Source organism: Silurus aristotelis (assembly GCF_946808225.1).
Source record: "Silurus aristotelis genome assembly, chromosome: 3".
Classification (NCBI taxonomy): Eukaryota; Metazoa; Chordata; class Actinopteri; order Siluriformes; family Siluridae; genus Silurus; species Silurus aristotelis.
This window is the reverse complement of record NC_139576.1, coordinates 10,144,553-10,169,002: the sequence shown is the minus strand read 5'-3', so window position 1 is coordinate 10,169,002 and position 24,450 is coordinate 10,144,553. Positions and strand designations below refer to the sequence as shown.

Sequence of the window (24,450 nt, the reverse complement as noted above, 5' to 3'; positions counted from 1 at the left end):
TTCAAAGTCCTCTCCACACACACACACACACACACACACACACACACACACACACCAGTGTCTCATTGTCCCCATCCAGCGATGCCGATCTCCTGCTTGTAGCGGTCGGTCAGCTCGTTGGCGTGGCTGGTGAGTTTGGTCAGAACACCATACAGGCCCTTCAGGTGGAACCGCAGCAAGCTCTCCAGCTCGTCGTGCTCGCTCATCTCGGGCTCGGCCGCTTTCTCGGCGGCTCGCTGGGACTCCTCGGCTCGCAGTGCGGCTCCCCACTCGATCTCGTTGCGGATGGTCTTGAGCTGCGTGTAGTAAGTGTACATGTCGGCCTCGTCGGCGCGCAGGTAGTCCCCGGCGTCCCCTGCGTCCGCGGCGCTGGCGGGCGGCACGTCTCGCAGCAGACTCGGCACCATCACCGTCTCATCCATCCGGTTCACCGCGCCGATGAAGCGGTTCATGGCCGTGAACAGAGAGTTCTTCTGGTTCTGGAGTTCGGGCAAACGCATCATTTTTCGTACCTTCTTTTTAGTGGGAGATGCAGCGAAAAAAGTTGCAATAAATAAATAAATATAATATGTGTCTATACAAAGCAGTATAACGTTGTGTCGCAGTGTTGCCCAGCATCTGAGACTTATATCCGCTTTTGGGGAGGATATGGGCGTGACCTCGTGGACCTGTTAATCCGGTTTTTATCAAGAGAATAACCGGATTCTTTCTGCATTACAAACCCATTCAATGTGCACTTCTACACATTCTCCAGAAAACACCAGAGTGATTAAAAAGAGGCTCGGATGCACTTCTGAAATTGTTTTGCAATCACTTTAGATGCAACTTTGCCAATTTATTGATGGCAGACACACTGACTCCATCCTAATATTGCTATAAGAACCATTACCTCATTGCAAAATCAATAAATAAAAACGACTAAATTGTATGTTGTTCTCTACATGTATTTATTGAACATTTGTCACGTCATGCTGTGTAGATTTTGTTATTTTAATGTTATTATATATATTTGTTATTCAAAACAAATTATTGGATTAATTGCATGACAGGGCGTGACGTCATTGTAATTGTAATTAATTATAAGAACGAGATTTTATGAGATGAATATCAATTGCAGTGGCGAGACCTGCTTGACCAATCACAAGCCTTCTTTGGAGTAAAGGGGCGGGACTTCTTGCTTTCTCTCGAATCATAGAGGAGAATGCGTGAACTGGAGTAACCCCAGGATGAGGTCTTTCTGGCAGACTCATGATAAAAGGCTATAGAGCAACATGCCATTCCATTGCTTTACAATACTTATAATTATTTTGCAAAATACAGAGAGATTTTACCTAAAATGTAAAAAAGTTCTTGGATTAGTACTTTTGATTGGTGAATGGGAACTTTTTATTTTGTACATTTGCACATTTATCTCACTCAAATTGTATTTATTTTTATTTTTCAAATGGTAAAAATGTATTTCATGCCACTTCACTGCAACGTATCAACTGCTCCAAATTTGTTTTCTGAACGTGTATATCTGCAAATTGCAGATTATTTTGGATAAAGATCTGAAAGCATGCTTTCATTGCTTTGTTATTTGTGTCGTGTTCCTCTGAGAAGGTTCTATTCATGCTGAGTGTTTACTATGGATAAGTTCAGCACACGTTTGATTTTTCTCTAGACATTTTAGCATTTTTAATTCATGTTTCTGCTTTGCAAACTTTCTACAAAAAAAATCTCAAATAAATATTTTCACCCTGTTCTAATGATATATATTCATATATAACCGAAGATCATTTTTAATGCCAAAATGAGATGCATCATGCCACAGATAAATTACACTAAATTGTGTAAATTTAGCATCTTTTCAGGAACATTGCTATATTTTAGTAAACATTTTATTTTCTATAATTCTGGTCAATATCTTGGACCTGAAATGTAGGGTTATTCATGAAAGCGCTATTTCGAATACATCAAATGAACACCCCATGAAAAGTACCTGGAAAACCTTCGAAAGAATTTGTGTATGAAAGGGTTAAACACTGAAAGAAAAACTATCTGAGCGAGAAGTTTTTTAGCATCATGAGAATGTGCACCGAGCAAAAACCTGCCCCACAACTTTACTCCTTTCCGTCTCTTTCTGTACCACTCCCTGGCGATCATTTTCTCTCGCTCTCTTTCATTCACACACAGATGTGTAGCTAATAGGTATAGATCATGTCCAAAACACCTTTTGTCAAGGTCAGGGCACTATGAAATTCATGAGGAGGACCCACCCAACCCCCAAACTCACACATACACCTGCAATTATCAGTTTCCCACTGCACATCCACCAGGCATAGCACTACATTTATTTACAAATTTAATTAAACTAAATTTAATTTAACTCAAAGTGACTCTACTGAAATGACTATAATAATATTCAGCATTTCTAATGCATTTTTAAATCCAGAATACATCAATTAGTAAGCTAAATTACTAGAAATCATTGTAAAAAAAATTTAATATCAAAAATATGCTTTACGCTATTGTGTAATATTTGAATCATGTATGTATTAAGCGTGTGCTCATTTGTTTAATGTTGTTTAACTTTATCCATAATAATCTAGTAAATCATATACATTTTGTATATATGTACCCAACATGAACAAAGGTTTTTTGACACATGATCATAAGATTTGTATGTGCTTTCCGAACATCCCATTCCACATTTTGCCATTTCCTGTTCTAATAATCCTCTACTCATTGAGGAAAATATTCCACTAGATTTTGGAGTTTGTTTGTGGAGATTTGTGTTCATTCAGCCACAAGGGTATTAGTAAAGTCAGGCACTGATGTAGGGTGAGGAGGCCTGGAGTGCACTCAGTGTTCCAATTCATCCCAAAAGTGTTCAGTAGGGTTGAGGTCAGATATTTTATACAGTGCCTTTGAAAAGTTTGGAAACACCTAGTCTTTTATTTTTAGATGTTTCTTTGGGGGGGGGGTTTATGCAACAAACTAGCTAAAAGATGACAAAATGTCTGTGGTCCAGATTTGACATTTTTGGCTCTAACAAAATAACAGAGAACAGGAGAGAAGATGTTTTCTGACTGACTCACACCCACAGTCAAACATTAAGTTGAAAGCTTAATGGTTTTGGGTTGTTTTGGAGCAGGGAAGGTTGAAAATGTATTCTGGGTGAATAAGAAACCAACATGGCTAATATTCCATTCTTCACTACCATTTAATTCCATATGGACTGAAGATAATTTGAGTCAGATGGATTGTTATCTACGAATAATTGGCCTGCCCAGTCACTGGACCTAAATCCTATTGAACTGTTCTTGTATGAAGTGGATCGCAAGGTCAAGAAGAATTCTCAAGCTAGCAAAGAAGATCTATGGCAAGTTTTACAAGAGGCATGGCAAATGAACTGTCTGCATGCCAAGAGTGTGTAAAGCTGTTATTTAAGATAGGGGATGATTTTTCACAGTATATATATATATATATATATATATATATATATATATATATATATATATATATATATATATATATATCAAAATAAATGACCTAGTTTGTTGCATATAAACAAAAAGAACATGCAAAGCTTTAAGCTGAGCAAGAATGAAGAGGTCCCTGGTCATACTTGGGTTTTGACTTATTATGCTATAAGCATTTCCAACGTTTGCTTTTTATTTCGATATCTAAAATGATAAATTGTCCAATAAGCAACATGGATATAAATTTCTAAAATGAACTTGGTCCTCACTTTCAGTCACATTAAAGAAAATTAGAGAACGTTTTACAGGTCAAACACAATTGAGTTCCCAGTGCCCTGTATCTTTTGGCACCTTTGTAGATAATATAGCATACTGTCAGTTATCTTAGCAGATCAGCTTAGACTTATGGTGCAGAAGACAACATCTATACTTGATTTCTACCTTCTTTTTTTTTATTGTATTCTTTTTCCTTTTCTTGTGTTTCCGTATTTTCCCCACCAGATGTCGCCATTGTGTCCCTGTTGTCCCTTATTAGTTCCTATTGTTTCCACCTGTATCTAATCACTCCTGTGTGTATTTGAGTTCCCCCTTTTTGTTACTTGTTTCTTTATTTTCTTGTGTCATTTGCCCTTTTCTATGTAGCCCTGTGTATGTTTTTGCTTCTGTTTGCATTTTATTTTGGTGAGACATGGTGAGAGAAGACGATTGAAATGGTTTGGACATGTGCAGAGGAGGGACATGGGGTATATCGGTAGAAGAATTTTGAGTATGGAATCGCAAGGAAGAAGAAAAAGAGGAAGACCAAGAAGGAGGTTTATGGATGTGGTGAGGGAAGACATGCAGGTAGTTGGTTTGAAATGGGTACATGTAGAGAACAGAGTAGTATGGAGACGGATGATCCGCTGTGTTGATCCTTAATGAAAGCGGCCAAAAGAAGACTGGACTTTACGCTAAAGTTTCAGTTCAGGGATCTGAGGACTGTAGTCAGTCAGGAAACACACAATCAACCCCTACAGAGAAAAGCGAGAATAAGACATTAATGCACTAATCATATGTATGTGCTTATGTTAAAATTTACATATCCTTACATATCCATATCCATAGAAACTTAAACACACACACACACACACACACACACACACACACACACACACACAAGACCCACAACCAAATTACCATAATGGTCCATTTGCGGTTTTCAGCCTCATGAAACACTAGTGAGCGTGGTGAATAGAAAACCTCATCGTTCACTTCTGACTTTCATTGGAGACAATGCAAAAAAGTTCAATCTGGTGCAGCTACACTTCCTGTCTGAGATCCACACAGATTGCAGCACAGAATCAATCAATTTCTCATCATGTTTTTTTAATTAATAAGATAAGACTCTACAGAGGGGTAACTACTGCCACAAGAGATAATCAACTAAATTAAACCATTATTTATTCATCTTCCATAAATACTGGGAGGAAACTGGAGAACCTGCAGAAGACCCAGGGACCCCAGATCTATGAGATAGACTATATCAATTTAAATTAATGAAAGAAATGTTGTGATTGTTTATATTTTATAACTTGGTACTTTATTTTCCTTTAACCTGGTATATAAATATATACATTTTATAAGACAGAACCATTGTAAAAACTCAAGCATGCTTAAAACAAAAAAAGTCACATGGTTTTTGACCTGGACAATTCGGATAATGATAATGAAATACTAGTAAGCAGTTAGAAAATCCTGATGAAATTCCAGGATCTTTATAAAAATGTGGAAACATTTTAGCTTTTGTTTTTATAAATTATTAATAAGCATACAGGTGCATCTCAATAAATTAGAATATCAATAAAAAGTTTAATTATTTTAGTAATTAAATACAAAAAGTGAAACTCGTATATTATATAGATTCATCACACACAGACTGATATCTTTCAAGTGTTTATTTCTTTTAATTTTGATGATTATGGCTTACAGCTAATAAAAACCCAAAATTCACTATCTCAAAAACTTGCTGTTCAATATTGGAGACTCGTGATGTCACAGTCCAATCAGCTCATTTAATTCAAACACCTGCAAAGGTTTCCTGAGTCTTTAAATGATGTCTCAGTCTGGTTCAGGCTGCACAATCATGGGGGAAGACTGCTGACTTGACAGTTGTCCAGAAGACGATCATTGACACCCTGCATATGGAGGGTAAGACACAAAAGGTCATCACTAAAGAAGCTGCTGTTCACAGAGTACTGTATTCAAGCACATTAATGGAAAGTTGAATGGAAGGAAAAAAACGTGGTAAAAAAAGGTGAAATGAAGCCCATTCAAGAATTTCACAAAGAGTGGACTGCAGCTGGAGTCAGTGCTTGATGAGCCACCACACACAGACGTATCCATGGGCTACAACTGACTCATTCCTTGTGTCAAGCTACACCTGAACCAGAGACAATGTCAGAGGACAAAAAGGACTGGACTGTTGCTCAGTAGGCCAAAGTGGTCTTTTCAGGTTAAAAATGAATGATTTCATTTGGAAATTAATTACCCAGAATATGAAAGAAAAGAGGAGAGGCACAGAATCCAAACTGGCCAGCAAACTCACCAGACTTAAATCCCACAGAGTATCTATGGGGTATTGTCGAGAGGAAAATGCAAATGAGATGAAGGCCACTGTCAAAGAAACCTGGGCTTCCATACCACCTCCGCAGTGCCACAGACTGATCACCTCCATGCTAAGCTGAATTGAGGCAGTAATTAAAGCAAAAGGAGCGGATCTAAAAGGTCATATTCTTGGGTTTGAAGCTGAATTTCATTACAATGCGTGCGCCTGTCGCAGAAGCGCATTTCCTCCTTCATAAATTGTCTCTCACAGTTCAGGGAAGGAGCGAGGGTACAGTATCGCACATGTCTCAGATTACAGGGTCTTATGACTTCAGCTGCCCATGTCTTGCCTCTAGACCTTCTGAAAATGAGGGCTTTCATGAAGTGGACCTTGTCTCATCTCAGCTTGTTGCGCAGTCTTTGCCGCTTTGTCACTGTGAAGCGCGCGTGCACAGCACCGCTGCGCCACTGTAGAGGCGCTGAGGTTTACGCGCAATCATGTTGCATCATGTGGTAAAGACAGATGCCTCCTTAACAGGGTGGGGATCCACACAGGAGGGCAGATCAGTGAATGGTGTGTGGCCAAACGCTCTTCACTCAGCCCATTTAAACTATTTGGAGATCCTTACTGTGTGGAAGGCTCTAAATCATTTCCTCATGTGCTGGTGCACTGTGACAATATGACAGCTGTAGCACATATCCACCAACAAGGGGGGGGATGCGCTCCTCCAAGCTTCATGCTCTAGCTCACAAGCTGTTGGTATGGAGCAGACAGCATCTTCTGTCATTACGGGCGACTCACATACCAAGTATTCTGAACAGGGGCGCAGACCTTTTGTTGAGGGGAACCACTTTGAGAGAGGTTCGCCCAGGCGGCCGTCGATCCTTTTGCCTTGCGCGAAAACACCCACTGTCCTATGTTCTTCTCGCTACGGGGCGAGGATACCACTCTCTGTGTGGACGCACTGGCTCATCCATGGCCCAACGTGCCGCTCTAAGCATTTCCTCTGGTCTGCCTGATAACCCCAACCCCGGCCACGGTGGTAGTACAGGGTTTGTCTCTGATCCTCATAGCACCCAGGTAGCCAGGTAGAATTAGTGGGATAGAAATATGTATATTTGATGTGCTGTTTTATACAGAACGTGAAAACTTGAATTGTGAACAACAATAAATTATACATTTGTTTGTTTTATTAGGAAAATTCCATATTCATACGAAAAAGTGGGCTCAATGTAGACCAAACTTTTCCAATTTTATTAATGACTTTAAATTGTATGTAAATCTCTTGAAAGAAACAAATAACAAAAAAGCACTGAAAACATGTAATGCTCTGAAACCTTTGAAATTTATGGAATGTAATTTTTTTTTTGTATGTTTGTTTATTTAAATTTTTTTATTTGTAAGTAAGTGTAAATTAGTAAGTGTACATTTAATAAAAAAATAAAAATAATAAAAAAATATAATAATAATAATAATAATAATAATAATACATTTTAAAAAAGGTCTGAATTTTATTTTCTACTTGGTGCTTTAACCTAAACTGCATACATCATGTTCGCTCTAAGGAACACCTCCATGCACAATGTTAAAACCTTTAAAAAGGCAAGAAATTTTAGGTAAGGGCTCATGTGATCACTGTTCATGTTTATAGCTGCTATAGCTGAAGTATTGTCCTTTATAAGGTGTTATGTGACACTAGGGTGGGGAGAACATGTTTGGGATCTGACCCTGAAAGACTTCAACCCTGATAAGATCAAGCACATTCTGTGGATGTCTGCTGACCTGAAGCAGCGAATCAAGCATGAAGGACAGGTATCGCTTTGATTCACGAGACAATGCAAGGTCCACATGTGCAAATCTGAAATGTAATTGATGATAGTAAGGATGTTCATTTGCTTTTGTACTTAGGACTGATTTAATGCTTTGTATTTTAATTTTTAGTATCTTCCTCTCCTTCAAGGAAAATCAATTAGTAGTGAATAAAAGTAAGCAAAATAGTACAATAGAACATAGACAGTGTGTGTGTGTGTGTGTGTGTGTGTGTGTGTGTGTGTGTGTGTGTGTGTGTGTGTGTGCACCTAGGGTTTGCTTTGCTGGGTGGCCATCCATGTTTTCTCACTTATATTCACTTGGGTGTTAATGAGAGCTCAAAAGACACAGCCAGGTTTGAACACAGATAAAGCACATATATTGTTGACATGTACAGACGCATACCTCCGCATTCAGTTCAACTTTATACACACTGGTAACTGTGTTTGTGTGTGTTGCACAGTGCTCTCAAGTCTGACTGATATTGTGTTAGCCCGGGTGTACAGTCACTCTACTTTGGAGGAGTTAAATCAGGAAGCCTATGTACCGATCATCAATGGTCTCTCTGATCTTTATCATCCTATACAGATATTAGCTGATTTGCTCACACTGCAGGTACACACACACACACACACACACACACACACACACACACACACACACACACACACACACACACATATACATACACACACACACACACACACACACACACACACACACACACACACACACACACACACACACACACACACACACACACACACCTTTTGAATGTAAAGATAGCATTAAAAGCATCCCTATCCTTCGCTTTGCCTTCTCTTGTAGGACCATCATAGTAATATGCTTGTGTGTGAGAGAGTGTTGAAGTATTTTGAGCATGAACACACACACACACACACACATATATATATGTTTAATGCATTTATGCCTTATTCTTGTCTTTTCTATAGGGCTTGATTGTGTGTATCCTGACTGACTACAGTCCTCAGATCCCCAAACTGAAATTGTAATGCTTCAGAACTAAAATCCAGAGCGTGCAACACAAGTGTCCTTCAACAATACAGGATCTATAAATTTCTATTCATTAATTTATCTCCTTTAATCTCCTATCCTGGAAATTCTGGGCCCAAGGCATTAATACACACGAGACAAACGGCCAGTACATTGCATGGCGTTCCTCTCTCTTATGCACTTCCTGCTTCACCATCTCCACACCATCCAACCTTCTCTCTCTCTCACATTTTCTTCGTTCATCATTAAAATACTCCCTCCTTCTTCTCAACAAGACACACATTTTTTCCTCAACTAAGATGTTGGTCCAATTACAATTTTAGTTTACAAATCCAAAAATAAAATATTTAAAAACTTTTGGACACAAAATGTCTTCAATCTATGTTCTGAGAGTGGTCACATTCAACTGCTACATAAAGCTCTCAGAAGCCCTGCCCACTTGTGTCTATGATTAACATTAACTTTTTTGGATCTGTGTATGATGTCACAAAGCCTAGTACTTTTCTAGTCAGTTGAATTGCAAGGGACATGAAAAACTGTGTAGCCATCCTAATATGGCAATTTTATATGTAATTAAATAAAAACTAAGATAAATCATGTAAGAAACATCTCCAAGATTTCCAAAAAGGTTTTAACTTCCTTTCCTGTCACCCTGGTGTAAAAATATGAGATTGTACACATGTAAAACCCTTCACTAAGCCATAACCATAGCAAAAACCCAAATAAAAAAACAACTTTGGTAATGATTAAGGAATAATAGTATGCAGTTAGAATATCATGATGCACATAATAAAAAAATGTTTGGAACATGTGGAACATTTGAATTTTTACCAAGTAGCTTATTCGTAAGCACATCGTGTGAGGGGGTAAGTAAACTAACCCAAAGCTGACAGTTCCAGAAGTGCAAATATTCTCTGCAAAACACATATTGCAGATGTATGCAACTTGGTATAACACAATTTGTTAATCTGTTACCAAAAATGTTAAGTTCGAATTGAAGATGCTGAAATGTTTTAAATGTAATAAAAAAAGATACATGGTGTTCTTCATCTGGTAATCGTGGAAGTCCTTTAATCTCGTCTTGTTAGTATCCAGTGATGGATGAAGTACACAAATTATGTATTTGAGTAAAATACACTAGGTTTTACACTCGGCAAAATATTACTCCAGTAAAAGTGCTCCGTCTAAAATTTCACTTCAGTAAAGGTACATTATTTGCCTTCAAAAATGGAATGTCTGGTTTTGCTAAATGTAGTTGAGTAAAAAGATATTTGACTTTGAAATGTATTGACATTAAAGTATAAGTCTCTCTAAATGGAAATACTTCAGTAAAGTACAGACACGCAAAAAAGCTACTGCAGTAACGAATTACATTTGCATTTACACTATTTCGGGCAAAGTTGCACTTGTTTTCATAGTCAGTGGCAGGAGCTCAGGGCAGCAATTTGTTTGTGATGGAAACATTGCTTGGCAACCACTGGTAGTATCTTTCTGGCCCATGCCAAGCAATGTTTCTGTCACAAACACATTGCTGCCCTGAGCTCCTGCCACTGTGCAAGTGCAACTCTGCCCGAAACAGTGTACAAACTCTTCTTCCTCTTTTTTTTTTGGCTACTCCCATTAGGGGTCGCCACAGCGGATTATCCGTCTCTATACTACTCTTTCCTCTACATCTGCCTCTTTCAAACCATCTACCTGCATGTCTTCCCTCACCACACCCATGAACCTCCTCCTTGGTCTTCCTCTTTTGCTCCTTCCTGGTGGCTTCATCCTTAGCATTCTCCTATCGATATACCCCATGTCCCTCCTCTGCACATGTCCAAACCATCTCAATGACGTATCCCTCACCATGTCCCTAAAAAGTCCTACAATCGCTGTCACTCTAATAAACTCGTTTCTAATTGTGTCCATCCTCATCACTCCCAATGAAAATCCTAACATCTTAATGCATATTGTTTGATTATGTAAAACAACCCAAAGATGGCAGTTCCAAAAATGCTGATTGAAGAATGTCCCAACATTTATCAATAGCATTTATTATGATATGGAGACAAATGAGACAAACACTACTTTTCTGCTTGTTATTCAAAAATTATTCAACCTTAAATACACTCATTGACAAAACCAAGGGTCCTGTCATACTTCTGCTTCTTCTTCCCAGAGGGAAAGTGAATACCCAGAGCTTTAGATGACTTTATTGTAGTGGTCCTGGTCATTTAAAGACAGGACCTTAAAGCACCACAACACAACAGTGAGAACACAATTTCACAGTCATAAGTTTATTGAGAAACTCAGGAATTCCTTTTGACATTGGAGTGACAGGGAACTACATGGACCAAGAAGTGGTGACCTGCATAAATGTAGACACCATGTTGCAATTAAGCCATCCTCCATTAATCAACAACATGACGGTCACACACCCCACAAAATTCCCACAAGAATTTTCATTAATTAAATGAAATAACAGGCAGATATATTATAACCGGGGGAGTGGTGGCTCCAGCGGTTAAGGCGCTGGGTTGCCGATCGGAAGGTCTGGGGTTCAAGCCCCGGTATCGCCAAGCTGCCACTCTTGAGCCCTTGAGCAAGGCCCTTAACCCTCTATGCTCCGGGGGTCCCTTACGAGGGAAATATCAAGGTCCGTGATGTGGGGCCGCCTTCCCGTGGGCTCACCACCTGCAGGAGGGACCGTAAGGGACGGTGCTGTGAGGATTGGGCAGCAGTCGAAGGCGGGGGCCTGCTTAGACTGCTGCCCCCGCGACCCGAATTACGGATAAGCGGGAGAAAATGAATGAATGAATGAATGAATATATTATAACCTAATTAGCCTTTTTCTTTTTCTTTTTTTCTTTTTTTCTTTTTTTTTTTTTTTTACAAATGCTGGTTGTGGCATGCTATAGGATGGAGTGTGAATTAAATAAATAATAATCCAGAAAAGGTTTTTAAATCTTTTATTTTTGGATTTGTAATCTAAAATTGTAATCTGACCAACATCTTAGTTGAGGAAAAAATTAGTGTCTCGTTGAGAAGATGGAGGGAGTATTTTGATCAGCTGATGAACGAGGAAAATGAGAGAGAGAGAGAGGGTTGGATGGTGTGGAGATGGTGAAGCAGAAAGTGGATAGGATTAATAAGGATGTTCAGGAGAGATGGCAGTGGAGTTTTTAACATAATTGTTTAACAAGATACTGGAAGGTGAGAGGATGCCTGAGAAATAGAGAAGTGTGCTGGTACTGATTTTTAGGAATAAGGAAAATGTGCAAACCTGCAGTAACTACAGGGGAATAAAGTTGATCAGTCACACCATAAAGTTATAGGAAAGAGTAGTTGAAGCCAGGCTGAGAGAAGAGGTAAGCATCCGTGAAACTATGCTTCAGACCATCTCACAATATCTCCTGCCCTTTATCTCCCCAATCATCAATAGGTCCTTAACATCTGGCTATGTGCCAACTACCTTCAAGCAAGCAAGGGTCATTCCCATCTTAAAGAAACCTGCTCTGGACCCATCAGACATCAACTACAGACCGGTATCACTTCTCTCCTTTTTTTCTAAATCTCTGGAACACACAGTTTTTAACCAATTGTCTGTCTATCTCTCACAGAACAACCTTCATGATTAATCCAGTCTGGATTCAAAGCGGCACATTCCACAGAGAGCACTTTTTGCTGTTTCTGAGAAAATGCATGCTGCTCGATCAGCCAAGCTGTCATCTATACTTATCTTCCTGGACCTTTCAGCAGCATTTGACACAGTCAACCACAAGACTCTCTTGTCTACCCTCAAGAGCCTCGTTATCCGCGGAACAGCATGGGAATGGTTTGCTTCCTACCTGTAAGGTCGCTCATACGAGGTAACATAGAGGTCCTGTGCAAACTCATCACTTTCCCACAAGGCTCGGTACTTGGTCCCCTCCTTTTCTCCCTCTAAACCCACTCCATTGGTAAAGTCATATCCTCCCATGGGTTTTCTTACCACTACTATGCAGATGACACGCAACGCATCTTTTCTTTCCCTCCCTCATATACCACAGCTTCCACTCGGATCTTGGCATGCTTGACAGACATATCTTCATGGATTCAACTAAAACTCAACCCCAGCAAAACAGAACTGCTGGTCATCCCATGTGATTCACCTCCAGGTCAAGATCTCTGAATAACTCTTCATGACTCTCTGCTCTCCACTTTAGCCACTGCTCGTAACCTTGGGGTAACTATGGACAATGAACTGTCCTTCATCCCACATGTCGATAATGTGGCTTGCTCCTGTAGATTTCTTCTCTACAACATCCAAAGGATTCGACCATTACTGTCCACACAGGCTGCCCAGGTGCTTGTTTAGTCTCTTGTCATTTCAAGACTCGACTACTTCAACTTTCTGCTGGCAGGTCTTCCCCTGAACGCTATTCGTTCACTGCAAATTATCCAAAACACAGCTGCGCGGCTTGTGTTCAATCTGCCAAAGGTTTCCCACACCACCCCACTGCTGCGCTTCCTCCACTGGCTTCCAGTAGCTGCACGCATCAGATTCAAAACACTGATGCTTGCCTACGAGGCCAAAAATGGACCAGCACCATCTTATCTCAGAGACCTCATCACATCTCGCACTGCACCACGCTGTCTAAGATCCTCCAGCACTGCTCGACTGGTACCACCTTCTCTCAAAATAAGTATACTTTAATGCTCTTCTTTGTTTGGCACCGAGGTGGTGGAATGAACTTCCCCTAGATGTTCGTACAGCGAAGTCCCTGACTATCTTCAAGCGACGATTGAAAACCTACCTCTTCCTGAAACACTTAAATTAGCACTTTCCAAGTTTGCTGTGTAAAAATCAAGAGTTATATTTGTATTAAGTTTGTAATCTTGCGTACCAGTGTAGATTTATTCATTGCTAGAGACTCAAGGCACTTTTGTACGTCGCTCTGGATAAGGGCGTCTGCTAAATGCTGCAAATTTAAATGTAAATGTTTGTGGTAACAGTTGCATCAGGTTGGAATAATCAGGTGTCCCAAAACATTTGTTCAATCATTAAGACATAACCTGTTTACAGTGTCTTTTACACAGTATAAAAGATAAATAAAAGCATGTAAAGAACAAACCTTTGAACAAATGTGAGCATTATTGATGACCTACAGTTTATTAGTATGGAATGTCAAGTTTATTTCTATAGCGCTTTTCACAACAGACATTGTCTCAAAGCAGCTTTACAGAATTTAACAGTTAAGGTGAATGGTGTGCATTTTTCCCTGATGAGCAGCCGTGGCAACTGTGGCAAGGAAAAACTCCCTTAGATGTTACGAGGAAGAAACTTAGAGAGGAACCCGACTCAAAAAGGAACCCATCCTCATTTGGGTGATATCAAGAGTGTGATTATAAATCTTTAAACAATACAGAACACTGGAGAGTGAGAACTAACATGAGCACTAGAGTGTAAGATTATGAGTAATGACTTTTCTACAGTCGTATACAGTCATTTGTGGTTATAGAACCCGGAGCTACTGAGCAACTCATAAAATAGCTCAATATTTGCGTTGAGTAAAATTGCATTGAGTAAAACATTTGAATAACGTTTAATGAAGTGTAGGAAGGTTTGCACTAGCCTAAAACACGTTTACCAGACATAAATTTTCCAGTAGTTCATTTGCACATTTTAGGGTCTAGATACAGCGATAATATTTTCCCAGAACTGAGTGTTCTAAGGTCTTCTTCCTTTTGGATTCTCTTGTTTCGTCCCCCAGCGGAGTGTGTGTAAAGAAACAGAATCAGGGTCATGCCATTTCTGCTTCAATTACTGTTACTGGTTATTGACAAGCTTCCTTCTTCTACATTTTCTCCAACTTTCCCCCCTTTTCTTTTCTTTTCAATATGTCTTCTCCTTTTCATCATTGTAACCCATGTTTCTCTCCTGCAAAGTCACTGCTGTCCTTTTCATCTTCTGTGCCTTGTAGCTCTCCTTTTTTATGGCTATATACTTTATCTTACATCTTTTTTTTCTGTTTTCTTCTCTTCTGTAGCCTTACTGTTTATCCTTTTACTCCCTTCCTCTCATTCCTGTCATATTAGTCCCACTAGCTCTAGTGCAACTAATCTTAAATCTACTTAATATCTATCCAGGTTTGCTAACCCAAAACTAACCTCCTGCACTTTAGCTTTCATTGTCTTTTATACTCGTCTGTTTCATGATTCAGGCTGATTAATCCACAATTGTTCCAGTCTGCAATTTTTTTTTCCATTAGGGAAGAATGCTGATTAGTCTTTGCTTCTCAGGGTGATTAGAAGAAAGAAAGAAAAAAAAACAATAAAAGGGACTTTTTCCTCAAGGGTAATGCCATGTGTTACATCTATTAAAAAAACATAGTCAGGTGAAACATACAATTTACTCTGCACAGTTCAGTGTTAAAGTTAAGGCTATTCAAACAATTCATTTTCTCTTTGCTTTCCTCAGATGTTCATATCATAAATTGTCTCTTAGCAAAACCTGAGAACAAGCAGAAGGTGTAGATACATAGAGAATTTAGTGGAGATTTCAGTGTAAAATTTCATCTGATAATGCACCTCATTGTGTAGTTTTGGACAACAATCTATCGTTCTCTGTTTACATGTTTTGCTTTTCTCAGACGTTCATATAATATTTTGGATCGTAGCAAATGCTGTAAAGAAGAGGCAGAAATTGGAGATCCTCACATATTTTGTGAGCTCAGTTGAGTACTTCATCATACACCATCAGACAAACAGCAACTCTGCTGTTTTAGACAAACAAATATAATTTTCTGCTCAAGTCCTTGCTCATTCCTAGCATGACCTTTGTTGTAATCTTTGTCATCTAAGTTTTTTCATTCCTATTGATCTTGGTATTTTCTCTCTCTCTCTCTCTCTCTCTCTCTCTCTCTCTCTCTCTCTCTCTCTCTCTCTCTCTCTCTATCTCTCTGTCGAATTAAACCAGCGACCAATTTTCCTGTTCCCTTCCTCTCTTAGATCTGTCCTGGTGCCCTGACTCTGAAATGGGTTCTCTTCGATTAGAAGCCACTCTGTGGCTGGGGATGGTTTCGCATCAACATCCAGGAGATCCATCATCTTATTATGCAACACGGGAGCTTTAATAATGGATTTGAACTGTAGTTAATGTCAACAGTCTACTCCAGTGACTCAGGACCACAGGTTGCATTTAATCACCTCTCACTGCATAACCTAAGAAGAATAAACTGTAATGAATGGACATTCAGTGCCACCCTGATGAGCATGAGTTCCCTTTTAAGTCTGGTTCCTCTCAAGGTTTCTTCCTCATCCCTTTTCAGGGAGTTTTTCCTTGTCACAGTCACCACTGGTTTGCTCATTAGGGACAAACTTAAAATTATAAGGAACAAACTTATAAATTATTTTATAATTAAAATCATTTTAATTAAAGCTGTTCTGAGAAAATGTCTACAGTTAAAAGCATTATACACATAAAAATAAATGTAATTAATAACCACTATTCTAAGTAGTGAGCAAGTATTTAAAAAAATATAATTTCATATCAATATCAACTGAGGAAACTATAGAATCTACTCTAACAGTTTGCATTAGTTTGCATTTTCCTACATGGGAAATTACATGGCTGCTTTACAACAAAGTGCACGGACTCAAAACAGTTAATATTAATCTTGGGTTTGAGTGGGCGGGGTTTGAGACAGATTCATGGGCGTGATGAAAGCGCACGTGCGGATTGAGGAAAGTTTGTATAAAAAGGTCTGAATTGTATTTTTTGACATGGTGCTTGATGCTAAACTGCATACATCATGTTTGCTCTAAGAAAGACCTTCATGCACAATGTTAAAACCTTTAAACAGGCAAGACATTTTAGGTAAGAGTTTATGCAATATATATATATATATATATATATATATATATATATGTGTGTGTGTGTGTGTGTGTGTGTGTGTGTGTGTGTGTGTGTGTGTGTGTGTGTTTGCAATTGAAAATCTGTCATTGTGCAGACTGTATTTTTATGAACATTTTATCCAGGTATAGTATATCCAGATTCCAGATGCAATATAAGCAAAAGCAATAGTATAATCTGGGACCCTTATTTAATTAATTTATTCAGTTATATCTGTATAAATCAATAGAAATACTCAGAATGGGCAATATCTAAGAGCTACTAATATTGTTTTTAATTTACAGGATGAAAACTAAAAGCTGCTCAGGCTTTGTTAAATAAATGAGCATTTCATACTGTATAATTACCAAATATGTGTTTCTAAAATATTCATAAATTGGCCTGAAAAGATCTCTGGTTTAAAAAAAGCAATTAAAAATGGCTGCTAGATCCAAGTTCTTTTATGTTTGATTTGTTTTATGTCATAGATTGTTAGTGACATCACTGTTCATGTTTATAGCTGCTATAGCTGAAGTATTGTCCTTTATAAGGTGTTATGTGACACTAGGGTGGGGAGAACATGTTTGGGATCTGTGAACTTGAAGGGACGCAGTTTTCTGACCCTGAAAGACTTCAACCCTGATGAGATCAAGCACATTCTGTGGATGTCTGCTGACCTGAAGCAGCGAATCAAACATGAAGGACAGGTATCGCTTTAATTCACGAGACACTGCAAAGGTCCACGTGTGCAAATCTGAAATGTAATTGATGATAGTAAGGATGTTCATTTGCTTTTGTACTTAGGACTGATTTAATGCTTTGTATTTGAATTTTTAGTATCTTCCTCTCCTTCAAGGAAAATCAATTGCCATGATGTTCGAAAAGAGAAGCACCAGGACCCGACTGTCCACTGAAACAGGTGCAAATAAGAGAATATGTGTATATAGTTAGGAAGTGAGCGTGTGTGTGTGTGTGTGTGTGTGTGTGTGTGTGTGTGTGTGTGTGTGTGTGTGTGTGTGTGTGTGTGTTTTTCAGGGAAAAGTAAGTGAATCAAGCCACATGCTCACTGAGCACATTGAATAGTAGTGGATAAAAGTAAGCAAAACACTACAATAGAACATAAACTGTGTGTGTGTGTGTGTGTGTGTGTGTGTGTGTGTGTGTGTGTGTGTGTGTGTGTGCACCTAGGGTTTGAATTGCTGGGTGGCCATCCATGTTTTCTCACTTCTCGGGATATTCATTTGGGTGTAAATGAAAGCTCAAAAGACACAGCCAGGTTTGAACACAGAAAAAGCACATATATTGTTGACATGTACAGACACATACCTCCGCATTCAGATCAACATTATACACATTGGTAAAAGTGTAACTGTGTTTGTGTGTGTGTTGCAGAGTGCTTTCAAGTCTGACTGATATTGTGTTAGCCCGGGTGTACAGTCACTCTACTTTGGAGGAGTTAAATCAGGAAGCCTATGTACCGATCATCAATGGTCTCTCTGATCTTTATCATCCTATACAGATATTAGCTGATTTGCTCACACTGCAGGTACACACACACACACACACACACACACACACACACACACACACACACACACACACACCTTTTAAATGTTAAGATAGCATTAAAAGCATACCTATCCTTTGCTTTGCCTTCTCTTGTAGGAGCATTATGGCTATTTGAAGGGCCTGACAGTGTCTTATATCGGTGATGGAACCAACATTCTTCACTCCCTCATGATGTCATTGGCCAAACTGGGTGTCAATCTGAGAATAGCCACACCAAAGGTTTGCCCCTTAATTCAACCGAATTGTCCATATGTATGTCTTTGCAATAAAATGTGTTTAACGCAATTATCTAGCACATGCTCTCTCTTTCTCAGGGTTATGAGCCAGATGCTGCTGTAACTCAGGAGGCACTGCATCTTGCTAAACAGGTATCTAGGCTCCAGAGGATGGCTCTAGAGCTCACAGTTCTGGCAAATCACGTACTGTTACCTAATGTGCAAATAAAGAAAATGTGGATTTTGACTCCAAACTCCACTGAAACTGCATCAATTAAACTGGGTGGTGGGTAGAGTGTAGGTGGGAATCAATATTCGATTAGAGCGAATTTCAGATCATGGATTTGTAAATAATATACATAATATGCGGTGTTTGTACACTCTGTAGTTTGGCACAGAGTTGCACTTGTTTTCAGAGCCAATGGCGGCAGCTCAAGGGAGCAATGTGCTGGTGACAGACACGTGGGTTAGCATGGGTAAGGAGGATGAAAAGACAAAGAGGCTAAAGGACTTCCATGGATACCAGGTCACCATGCAGGTAAACGAGTCTTCATTAGCTCTGTTTCTTTTACTTCTTCATCTCATGCAGGTGCATGTCTTCCCTCCACCCTGACTGCACTAATTTCTTCACTTCTCTAACACACTCTCCATTACTTTGCACTGTTGACCCCAGGTACCTGAACTCCTCCACCTTCTCCACCTCTACTCCCTGCAACCACACCACTCCACTGCCCTCCCCCTCATTTACACAGATGTACTCTGTCTTACTCCTACTGACTTTCATTCCCCTTCTCTCCAGTGCGTACCTCCACCTTTACAGGTTCCTCTCAACCTGCTCCCTACTCTCACCACAAATCACAATATCAATCCGCAAACATCCTAGTCCATGGAGACTCCTGTGAATTCACAAACACACAATGCAATTCCTTCTGTACTTCTCTATACTTCCCCATTAACATTCTCAAAGCAAATATTCCATCTGTAGTGCCCTTCCTCTGCATGAAACCATACTGTTGCTCACAGATGGTCACCGCTTTTCTCAGCCTGGCTTCCACTACTCTTTCTCATAACTTCATGGTGTGATTGATCAACTTAATTCCCCTGTAGTTACTGCAGGTCTGCACATCTCCCTTATTCTTAAAGATCGGTACCAGCACACTCCTTCTCCATTCCTCAGGCATCCTCCCACCTTACAGAATCTTGTTAAATTACCGTGTAAAACCCCCACTGCCATCTCTCCTAAACATCTCCATGCTTCTACTGGTATGTCATCTGGGCCAACCATTATTCCACTCTTCATCCTCTTAATCGCTCCTCTCACTTCTTTCTTATTAATCCTATGCATTTCCTGCTTAACCATCTCCACACCATCCAACCTTCTCTTACTAACTTGTAGCACATCCTTCCCAGCTCGGTCCCTCTGCCTGGCCAATCTGTACAAATCCTTTTCTCCTCCCTTAGTGTCCAACCTCGCATACAGCTCCTCATATGCCTTTTCCTTGGCTTTCACCACATCCCTCTTCACCCGCTGCCGCATCTCCTTGTACTCCTGCCTTCTTTTCTCATCTCATAGTAAAAGCATTTAAAGTGCCCACCCAAACCTCCACTCTCCTCCACTTCTCCTTTTCCTGCTGTCTCTTTAGACGTCTTCCTCCTCTCCTTCTCCCCCTTTGGCCAACAGTAGCCAAATTTCCACCGGTACCCTGTTGGCTAACGATACCTGTGGCGGTCATTGGTAACCCGGGTTTTGACCGATCTGGTATGAAATTCTGATTCGTGATCCGCATATTTGATTTGGCACATGTTTTACGCTGGATGTCCTTCCTAACGCAACCCTCCCCAGGCCTGGGACCGGCACTAAGCATGCACTGGCTTGTGCAACCCTAATGGCTGGGTTCTTCATCAGCTCTGTTTCGAATTATCATAAACATTTCCACCTTGTATCAAAGGTGTGAATGTGTGTATGGTTATAAATTGTGTCCTGTGATGGACTGCCATCCAGGCTAAGATGAATTTCCTTTCTCATATGCCCTGTGTTCCATGTACAAACATAATCAGTTGCTGAAGATGAATGTGTTTATTTAATTTTTGATTCTCTCTAGAACAGTAGTTTCTCCTCAGTGGAGTCTCATTTTATTCTTTTGAAAAAAAAAATGAGCAGTTTGGGATGATTCAATCATGGATTCTTGCTCTCAGACAGGAAGTGTAGCTGCACCAGATTGGACTTTCTTGCATAGTCTCCCACGAAAGTCAGAAGAAGTGGACGATGAGGTTTTCTACTCCCCACGCTCACTTGTGTTTCCTGAGGCTGAAAACCGCAAATGGACCATCATGGTAATATGCTTGTGTGTGAGAGAGTGTTGAAGTCTTTTGAGCATGAACACAGATACATATGTTTAATGCATTTATGCCTTATTCTTGTCTTTTTCTATAGGGCTTGATTGTGTGTATCCTGACTGACTACAGTCCTCAGATCCCCAAACTGAAATTTTAATGCTTCAGAACTAAACTCTAGAGCGTGCAACACAAGTTTCCTTCAACAATACAGGATCTATGCATTTCTATTCATTAATTTATCTTCTTTAATCTCCTATCCTGGAAATCCTGGGCCCAAGGTCAAGTCAAGAGTCAAGTCAAGAAGCTTTTATTGTCATTCAACCATGTATAGCTGATGCAGTACACAGTGAAATGAGACAACGTTCCTCCTGAACCCAGGTGCTACATAAAACAACAGTAAACAACAGTCACAGTACAGAAGAACACAGGGCCAGGAACTAAGATCAAAGGCATTTATTAAGGCATTCATAAACACGAGACAAACAGCCAGTACATTGCATGGCGTACCTCTCTCTTATGCACTTACTGCTTCACCAGAAGCAGAAACATACTTTCCAGAAGGCCAACAATTCACTAAAAATTTTTTTTTTATTGGTCTTATGAAGTATTTTAATCTTTTGAGATAGTGAATTTTGGGTTTTATTAGCTGTAAGCCATAATCATCAAAATAAAAATAAACACTTGAAAGATATCAGTCTGTGTGTGATGAATCTATATAATATACACGTTTTACTTTTTGTATTGAATTAATAAAATAATTCAACTTTTAATTATTCTAATGTATTGAGATGCACCTGTAGGCTTATTAATAATTTATAAAAACAAAAGCTAAAATGTTTCCAAATTTTTATAAAGATCCTGGATTTCCATTAGGATTTTCTAACTGCTTACTAGTATTCCATAATCATTATCCGAATTCGTTACCATTTCGTAGATTTAAATGGAGAGCTATCCAGGATAATGCTAGTAAATTATGGCGTGCCACAAGGGTCAGTTCTAGGACCCCTGCTTTTTACAATATACATGCTTCCATTAGGAAATATTATTAGAAGGCATGGAATTAGCTTCCATTGTTATGCTGATGATACCCAGCTATATATTTCATCCAAACCAGGCGATACAGCTCAATTAGCTCGCATAACTGAGTGTGTTGAAGAAATAAGAGATTGGATGACCCATAACTTTCTGCTATTAAATTCTGATAAAACAGAGATTTTGCTCATCGGCCCAAAAAATAGTACACAGAAGCTCCAGCATCTCAGCCTGCATTTAGACGGTTGTTCTGTAACTACTAGTTCAACGGTAAAAGACCTGGGAGTTATTTTAGACAGCAACTTATCTTTTAAAAATCACATCAATCAAGTTACAAAAACAGCCTTCTTTCACCTTAGAAATATTTCTAAGCTAAGAAATATGTTATCTATATCTGATGCAGAGAAGCTCGTCCATGCGTTTATGACCTCTAGAATAGACTACTGTAATGCATAACTAGGTGGATGTCCTGCATCATTAATAAACAAGCTTCAGTTAGTTCAGAATGCCGCAGCAAGAGTTCTTACTAGGTCAAGAAAATACGATCATATAACCCCAATGTTATCGTCCCTACATTGGCTTCCTATTAAGTTTCGAATAGACTACAAACTACTGCTACTCACTTATAAAGCACTAAATGGTTTGGCTCCCATGTATCTATCCAGTCTTTTAACACGCTACAATCCGTCACGCTCCCTGAGATCTCAAAACTCTGGGCTTCTAGTAGTTCCTAGAATAGCAAAGTCCACTAAAGGCGGTAGAGCATTTTCACATTTAGCTCCTAAACTCTGGAATAGTCTTCCTGACAGTGTTCGGGGTTCAGATACACTCTCCCAGTTTAAGTGTAGATTAAAAACATATCTTTTTAGCAAAGCCTACACATAACACACATCACACACATCACATCACAACCTTGTGCTCCAGAATATATGATTACATGCACATTATCAACTTGTGCTGTTAATATCATGAACAGCAGCTACGCTAATTCCTCTCCACTGCTTCTCTTTTTCTCCCCATCCCGAGGCATCCTGAGGTTTGGCCAGCTCCAGTCACGTCCCACCTCGTGAAGATTATGGACCTATGGATGATCATGGAGAAGTAGATGCCGAGTGTTTAAAGGCCCTGGCATGGAGAAGCTAATGCTGGATCTATGATGATCACAAATTGTTCTGTATTGTTGAAAGATTTATGACCAAACTCTTGATGTCACCCATATGAGGATGGGTTCCCCTTTGAGTCTGGTTCCTCTCAAGGTTTCTTCCTCATATCATCTAAGGGAGTTTTTTCTTGCCACTGTCTTGCTCATCAGGGACAAACGCACACCATTCACCTTCACTGTTGTTTTCTGTAAAGCTGCTTTGAGACAATGTCTGTTGTGAAAAGCGCTATACAAATAAACTTGACTTGACTTGACTTGAATTGTCCAGGTCAAAAACCATGTGACTTTTTTGTTTTAAGCATGCTTGAGTTTTTACAATGGTACTGTCTTATAAAATTTATATATTTATATGCCAGGTTAAAGGAAAATTAAGTACCAAGTAATAAAATATAAACATAACTTTTTTTGTATTCATTTAAATTGATATAGTCTATCTCATAGATCTGGGGTCCCTGGGTCAATGCTACATTACTGTGTGGAGATCCTCATGTTCTTACCCTGTGTTTGTACTGGTCTTCTGCAGGTTCTCCAGTTTCCTCCCAGCATTTATGGAAGATGAATAAATAATGGTTTAATTTAGTTGATTATCTTTGTGGCAGTAGTTGCCGCTCTGTAGAGTCTTATCTTATTAATTAAGAAAACAGGATGACAAATTGATTGATTCTATGCTGCAATCTGTGTGGATCACAGACAGGAAGTGTAGCTGCACCAGATTGAACTTTCTTGCATTGTCTCCAATGAAAGTCAGAAGAAGTGAATGATGAGGTTTTCTATTCACCATGCTCACTAGTGTTTCAATTTGGTTGTGGGTCTTGTGTGTATGTGTGTGTGTGTGTGTGTGTGTGTGTGTGTGTGTTCAAATTCCAATAGATATGTATATGTAAATTGACTGAAGTCAATGAACAGCATTCGTACATATGAGTCCTTGTTGTCCAGGTGGGTAAGGGCCAAATGGAGGATTGTGGAGATGGCATAGTCCGTGAAGTGTTTTGGATGATACGCAAACTGCATGGGGTCCAGGGAGGGAGTTCTCACTTCAGCAGAACAGTTTAGGATCTGTGAACTTAAAGGGACGCAGTATCTTGACACTAAAAGACTTCAACCCTGAAGAGATCAAGCATCTTGAGGATGTCTGCAGACCTGAAGCATCAAATCAAGCATGAAGGACAGGTATCACTTTAATTCAAAGCAGCTGGAAAAGGTTACGTGCTTTTTTTTCATTATTTTATGCATTTCAACTTTCTAGCACAGACAAATCTGTATGGAATAAATGATGATGAGGATGCTTGTGTTTTTTTGTGCTTGGAATTGATTTTACTATTTGCTTTTACATTTTTAGTGTCTTTCTCTCCTTCAAGGGAAATCATTTTCCATGATATTCAAAAAGAGAAGCACCAGGACTGCCCACT

General features: G+C 39.4%; 2 protein-coding genes across 2 annotated transcripts; one reads left to right on the top strand and one right to left on the bottom strand.

Annotated features, from left to right (window-relative positions):
• Nucleotides 1-38: 38 nt before the first annotated feature.
• Nucleotides 39-648, bottom strand: mid1ip1a (MID1 interacting protein 1a). The gene has a single exon (XM_083537208.1). It carries the CDS (start codon nucleotides 501-503, stop codon nucleotides 63-65), a length of 441 nt encoding a protein of 146 aa, XP_083393334.1. The 5' UTR covers nucleotides 504-648; the 3' UTR covers nucleotides 39-62.
• Nucleotides 649-16,573: 15,925 nt separating this feature from the next.
• LOC310723720 (ornithine transcarbamylase, mitochondrial-like) lies at nucleotides 16,574-21,530 on the top strand. Its single transcript, XM_083537136.1, has 11 exons — nucleotides 16,574-16,711; nucleotides 17,295-17,433; nucleotides 17,564-17,645; nucleotides 17,915-18,002; nucleotides 18,119-18,272; nucleotides 18,392-18,514; nucleotides 18,610-18,663; nucleotides 18,899-19,048; nucleotides 20,707-20,844; nucleotides 20,945-21,125; nucleotides 21,309-21,530. The coding sequence occupies exons 1-10, from the start codon at nucleotides 16,647-16,649 to the stop codon at nucleotides 21,002-21,004; spliced, it is 1,053 nt and encodes a 350-aa protein (XP_083393262.1). The 5' UTR covers nucleotides 16,574-16,646; the 3' UTR covers nucleotides 21,005-21,125; nucleotides 21,309-21,530.
• Nucleotides 21,531-24,450: the final 2,920 nt, after the last annotated feature.